We start from the raw sequence: 7,116 nt of genomic DNA on the forward strand, positions 1-7,116 counted from the left end.
TTACAGCACGGAAACAGGCCATCTCGGCCCTTCTAGTCCGTGCCGAACACTCATTCTCCCCTAGTCCCATCTACCTGCACTCAGACCATAACCCTCCATTCCGTTCCCGTCCATATAACTATCCAATTTATTTTTACCTTCCTTTGTTATTTCTCCTTCCCATACAGAACCCCAAAGATCCACAACTGACCACCTTGCAATGCTTATTCGTTCAGGTGAGAGAGGTTATTTTCTGGAAACAAGATACTCTCTTGTTTCAGCAGCATCTTCTCCGCTCCATAGATGCTGCTGCACCCGCTGAGTTTCTCCAGCATTTTTGTGTACCTTCGATTTTCCAGCATCTGCCGTTCCTTCTTAAACACCCTCTTGTTTCATCCAGGCAGCTAGCCGATTCTGCCAAGTATTCTCAGATCAGCAAAATACAAATTTTACAAATCCATTGGCTCTCTTTGGAGTGGCACAACGGCGCAGCAGTAGAGTTGCTTCTTTACAGCGCCAGAGACACGGGTTCAATTCTGACTACTGGTGTGGTCTGTACGGAGTTTGTACGTTTGTACATTCTCCCCGTGACCGCGTGGGTTTTCTCCGGGTGAACCGGTTTCCTCCCACATTCCAAAGACGTACAAGTTTGAAGGTTAATTGTCTTCGGCAAGTTGTAAAATTGTCCCTAGTGTGTGGGATAGTCCTAGTGTATGGGGTGATCGCTGGTCGGCGCAGACTTGGTGGGTCAAAGGGCCTGTTTCTGCGATGTATTTCTAAAGTCTTGCTTTAAAACTCCGTCATACCCATTTACATCTACCATACCTCTCCCACCAATGCTCATCTCTTTGAGAAAGTTCATAGCAAGATTAGGTCTGCGTCTTTACCAAATACTAACTACACTTCAAAATTCTCCACGCTTATTCCACATTGGAGCTATACAGACAAAGGCTGTATTGGATTGGATTAGGTGCAATGAGCCAGTATACTAACCCAGTGCTTGACAGTATTTTTCACTTCCTCTCATAATTACCAAATCTCTTCACACTTTTGCAGCACGAGCTTTCCTCAGACTGTATCCCATTTCTTAGATTATTGCACCCATACAAAGCCTTCATATGCAATCTTCTGTATGCCTTATCTCCGTTCCTCACTCTTGTTCAATAGTGCCGTACCAACATAGAGGAATTTCTTTAAACGGAGTGTGGTGAATCTGTGGAATTCATTGCCGCAGGCAACGGTGGAGGCCAAGTATTATGGTATTTTTAAGGCGGACATTAATAAATAGATTATTGATTAGTGAGGGAGTCAAAGGTTAAGGGGAGAAGGCAGGAGAATGGGGTTGAGAGGGGAAAAAGCGGTCAGCCATGATCGAATGGTGCAGCAGACCCGATGGGCCGAATGGCCTAATTCTGCTGCTATATCTTATGATTTTATGACCTCCAATCAAACCAAAATGCTATTTATATCTTGCTTTAACATTGATCCCAGTTCAACCTTGCCACCAGTTAGAAGGTTGCAGGCCTAAATATTGTCTCCGGGGCCTGAAGATAGAGCCGAACTCTGACAGAATGCTGCAACCTCATCTGGACATTTTTTGAATGAAATGCTAAATCAAGAGTCCATCTGCTCACTCAAACAGGCCTAAAGAAGGCATGGCACAACTTCAAAGAACGGAGGGCAAGCTACTTCCAGTGTCCCAGCCAACATTTATCCCTCAAGCAATACAAAACAAACAGACTTGTGGTCATTTTCACTTTGTTGTTTGTGGTAGCTTGTTATGCAAAAACAGCCTTCCATGTTTCCTTCAATACAACAGGGGCGGCACCACAAGAGTAAATCATTGTGGAACATCCTGAGACTGTGAAAGGTTCTTCAAAACTTCCAAGAAATTCACATGCTTCCACCCAATGGCAGTGACCCTCGCACACAAGGCTTCTTACAGTCGCCTTCAGATCCCATGGTCTTCTTAACCACCCAAATGTTCCTAATTTGGCAACAGTAACCCACATCTACCCCCATCAGTGTACCCATGTGATGTATCCATATTCCTATCGTGACACCAGGTACCAACCCAAACCCCTTCAATAACTCATTGTCAACCCCAGTAATTACACACACAACCACCCATCTCCCTTGCACCCTCCATTCCAGTAATCTATCCATATTCCAACATAAATGCTCCATCCTTGTCACCAAAGCTTAGCAGCCTTGACCTACAGTAACCAATACACAAATTAACCACACCTCAACAACCAATACACATGCATTTACCCTATCCATCTTCAGTTAACCTAAGAATAAACGTTATGCTTTGCCTACTAGGTAATCTTCAACCCTTCAAGATGCCGGAGGCGGCCGAGGGAAGAAAAGAACTATGCCAGTAGGCGGGCTGGAGGTTTACCTACTGTGCCCTCGGAAGCGCTTTGACCATTGAACCATTCATCTTAAAATACCGATATTTTACTGTCATCCCTGTAACACATCCATTCACACCCATGTACCTACCATGTTACCATTGTAACTCGCCCATCCTCTACTAGTTTTCCCCAAAAGTTACCATATCCCAACCCTGCCTGCCCAATAACCCACCTATATTCCTCCCATGTCAATGCAATAACCCATTTGTCCCTAGCCTGTCATTATAATAATGCACAGTATTATTATTGTGACAGCCAAGAGTGGTGAGACCAATGTGGACATTAAAATGCACATGGGTGAGATCAGGCGAAAAGCAGAAGTTTATTGAGACACCATGGACATAACATGGCAGAAAGCTTAGATGAGCGTAGGAATGAAATTAAATGGAGAATTAGGAAAGTAAATGGAAGTAGTAAGAAACACTAGCAATTAAAGTAAAAAATAACCCAAGGATCTTTTCTAAGCATGTAAATTTGCCAGCAAAATAATTAGGGGAAAAACAAGTCCATTTAGGTACCTTATAAGGTAATGTGCAGAGGAAGAGATGTGGTAAGAATCTGAATGAACACTTCACAGTTCTCTTCACAAAAGAAGATGTGATGCCAATGTTGCAATTAAAGAGAACAAATGTGAAATATTAGACAGGATAAAAAGACACAAAGTGCTGGCGTAACTCAGTTGGCCAAGCTGAATATCTGGAAAACATGGAAAGGTGACCTATTGGGTCGGGACTGAAGAATGGTCCCGAAGGGTCACTTATCCATGTTCTCCAGAAATGCGGCCTGACCCGCTGAGTTACTCCAGTACTTTGTGTCCTTTATTGTAAGCCGGCACCTGCAGTTCCTTGTTTCTACAAACCTAATAAAAGAGTTTTAAAGAGCTCAGCTCCTTAGAATTTGTTAGGTCACAAGCGTCAGGTAAAGCATATCCCCAAGCTGTTCAGAGAAATATGGGCTGAAATTGCAGAGGTTCCGGCTGCAGACTGTCAAGCTTCCCTATCTATAGGAGCAATGCCAGAGGATCCCGTTGGTTGAGATGCCGAGAGCCAGGAGATAAAATTTCAAAATAAGTCAGCATTTCAAAACTGAGACGAGTAGAAATGAGTATGAATTTTTGCTATTGTCTGCACAACGGTACTGGAGAGCTCAGTTTCTAAGTATATTCAAGGCAGCGATCAATAGATTTTCGGATATCAGACTAATGCAAGAAAGTGATCCAGAGATTAGAGATGAGCTATGGGTTAATTAAACAGGTATGTGGGACCAAATGCCTTACTCCGACTTTTTTTTAAAATATTATTTTGGCTGGAGGTCTGCTGAAGTTGTAACATTATTTTAAAGGGAGGAAGTGGGGGTTAACCAAGTAATTACAGGTCTGTTAGTTCAGGACGACTTTGACAATGGAAAATTATTGGAATCAGTTCCCAAGTATAAACCTTCATTTTGAAAGACACACAATAATCACGGACAGTGGGCACGGATTTGTTATGAGATTATGTCTTGCTAATCTGAATGAACTTTTTGATGGAGGTAATGAGGAAGGTCGATGAGGATAGATTAGATGATGTAGTAGATATGGAATTTGGCAAGACTTTTGATAAGGTCTCACACTGCATCATAGTCAAAAAGCAAACACGTGGGATCCAAATGAGCGAGGCAAATTGGAGCCAAGACTGTATCTGCAGTGGAGAAGATGTTTCCACTAGTGGGAGAGTCTAGGACTAGAGGTCATAGCCTCGGAATTAAGGGATGTTCTTTTGGGAAGGAGATGAGGAGCAATTTCTTTCGTCAGAGGGTAGTGAATCTGTGGAATGCTTTGCCACAGAAGGCTGTGGAGGCCAAGTCAGTGGATATATCGAAGGCAGAGATAGATAGATTCTGAGGTAGACAATAATGCTGGAGAAACTCAGCAGGTGTGGCAGTACCTATGGAGCGAAGGAATAGGTGACTTTTCGGGTCGAGACCCTTCTTCAGACTGATGTGGGGGTGGGCGGGAAGAAGAAAGGAAGAGGCGGTGTCAATAGGCTGTGGGAGAGCTGGGGAGGGGAAGGAGGGGGAAAGCAAGGACTATCTGAAATTGGAGAAGTCAATTGGAGAAGATATTCTTGATTTGTACAGGTGTCAGAGGTTATGGGGAGAAGGCAAGAGAATGGGGTTAAGAGGGAGAGAGATCAGCCATGATTTAATAGCGGATTAGACTTGATGGGCCGAATGGCCTAATTCTTCTCCTATCAATTATGATCTTATGCAGCAGAAAGTACGGGTTTGACAGATATTTATATGACTGTGAGGCTGTTATCAATGGGTTTCTACAGGGCTCAATACTCAACCCCCTGTTTTCTGTCATTAATTAATAATTTACACCAACATTAAGAATGCATGATTTTAAAAAAATTGCAGATAATGCAAACAATTGATTGATGGTGTGGAGAAAAGCATTAAACTGCAGGAAAATAATTATGGCCTGCTCTGTTGGGCAGAAAGTGGCAAATGTAATTGAATCCACAGAAGTGTGAAGCAAAGCATTTGGAAAGCAGAGGAATATACAATAAATGGGAGTGAATGGAATCACACAAAGGAATAAAGAGTCTCCATCTACAGATGCTTAAAGGTACCAGGATGGATCAATGTGGCTAAAAAGGCATGAAGTGCTTTTCTTTATTTGTTGAGACTTAACATGCAAGTGCAGGGAGATTATGCAAGAACTGTGCACAATGCTGTTGAGCCCACGGTGTTGGTACTGTATACAGTAATTATCACCACATTACATCAAATACATGACTACAATGGAGAAGGGTCAGAGAAGATTTATGAAGATGTTGCCAAAAATGAAAGATTGAACCTATGATTGGATAGACTGGGAGGTGATCTCTTTGGAACAGACAAGATACAGTGTAATGTACAAAATCAGAAGGGGACTGGTCAGAGTAAACAGAAAGGAACAATTTCCCTCAGTAGCATCACAGTACATAATTGTTGAGTGAATGACGAGGTAAACTCAATTGAGGAAAGAATTTGAACAAATAATTATTACATTTAAATATGCTTGGATGTGTGCTTGAAGAGCCAAGACCTGAAGAATTATGGATTTAATGCTGGGTAGTTAAGTTGGGTAGTTATTTTCTGACAAGCCCAGACATTATGGCTGAATGGCTTTCATCTCTGTGCTAACTTTTCGGTGATTCAATGACACACTGACTGCCCTAACCTGTCACCCCAGTAAACCATCGTTCTTAACCATGTTCGACCAATTATCAATCCTGAACCCATCACTCAATAATCCATATAGCACTTTGTCACCCATGTCCAAAGATACCTCCATATAAAGTGTTGAAGTAACTCGGCGGGTCATGTCGCATCCTGGAGAACATGGATAGTTATAAACCCCAGTATCTGCAGTTCCTTATTATTATATTATTTCATCCATGTCCAATTCTTGTCAGCATAATTAGCACCATGCCCCGAAAGAGTCAACCTTAATCCTACACCAACAACCCATCAACATTGCTAACCTGACATCCTACAACCTACCTCCCAAATCATCCAATGAACCAACTGTACCCATACGCAGTCACTCACCCACCCAATCTACTTTTGTTACCCACCTACATCGCTACTGTCACCCTTCAGATTTCTCCAACCAAACCCCCTACCCTGTCATCCAATAACTGGTCCATAGGTCTACCCTGCCAATCAGTCTGAAGAAGGGTCTTGGCCTAAACATCACCCATTCCTTCTATCCAGAGATGCTGCCTGTCCCACTGAGTTACTCCAGTATTTTGTGTCTATCTGCAATGCAAATCAGCATCTGCAGTTCCTTCCTACGCAAGCCATTCATGTCTCTACCTCACCACTCAATATCCCACCCATGTCCCTACCTTGCCACCCAATAACCCACCCATGCCCCTACCTCTCACCACCCATGTGCCTATCCTGCTACACAATAACCCACCAATGCGCCTACTCTGCCACCCAATAATCCACACATGGTCCTCTCCTGTCATCCAATATCCCACACATGGTCCTCCCCTGTCATCCAGTAACTGACCCATATGTCTACTCTGCCAGTCAATAACCCATTCATGCCAAATACCTCGCCACACAATAACCAACCCATGGAACTGCCTTGTCACCCAGTAACTGGCCTTCGGCCTACCTCGCCACCCAATAACCCATCCATGGTCTTTCCCCGTCACCCAATAACCCACCCATCCTGCCCTGTCACCCACAACTGACCCATAGGTCTACTCTGCCAGACAATAACCCACCCATGATCCTGCACTGTCACCCAATAACTGACCCATGGGTCCACCCTGCCACCCATAGGTCTACTCTGCCACCCAATAACCCAGCTATGGTCCTGCCCTGTCACTACAGAAGCCAACTGTCTATCCCCTGCAGACTCCGCCATCCTCTCGTGGCTGTGGCCGGTCACCGAGCCATGGCCCTGCCCGGCGGGGCCGGTCTTTACCTGACGCCGTGTACCAACTCCCGGCGTGACTGGCCTCTCGGCAGACGGCTCGGCTGGACATCTTCGAGCCGGAGCCTCCTATGATGGGATCACGGCAGGATGTGAGGGCCGCAGCCTGGACCCAGCGGCAGCTGAGGGCTGGTGGCACTGACTCGGACAGGCCGCCGCCGTCGCCGCTGCCGCTGCCGCTCACCGGCTGTGGGCGGCCAGCGAGAGCACGAGAACAAAGCGGCAACAGCTGAGCCG

At 44.7% G+C, this 7,116-nt stretch overlaps 1 protein-coding gene across 1 annotated transcript in view; it reads right to left on the minus strand.

Moving 5' to 3' along the window:
• Positions 1-7,116, minus strand: part of memo1 (mediator of cell motility 1) — a 45,017-nt gene extending 37,901 nt beyond the window's left edge. The window contains exon 1 of the mRNA XM_055639004.1: positions 6,871-7,116. Coding sequence (XP_055494979.1) covers positions 6,871-6,931 — 61 coding nt within the window. The 5' untranslated portion in view covers positions 6,932-7,116. The remainder of the gene's footprint in view (positions 1-6,870) is intronic.

Source organism: Leucoraja erinacea, chromosome 8 (assembly GCF_028641065.1).
Source record: "Leucoraja erinacea ecotype New England chromosome 8, Leri_hhj_1, whole genome shotgun sequence".
NCBI lineage: Eukaryota > Metazoa > Chordata > Chondrichthyes > Rajiformes > Rajidae > Leucoraja > Leucoraja erinaceus.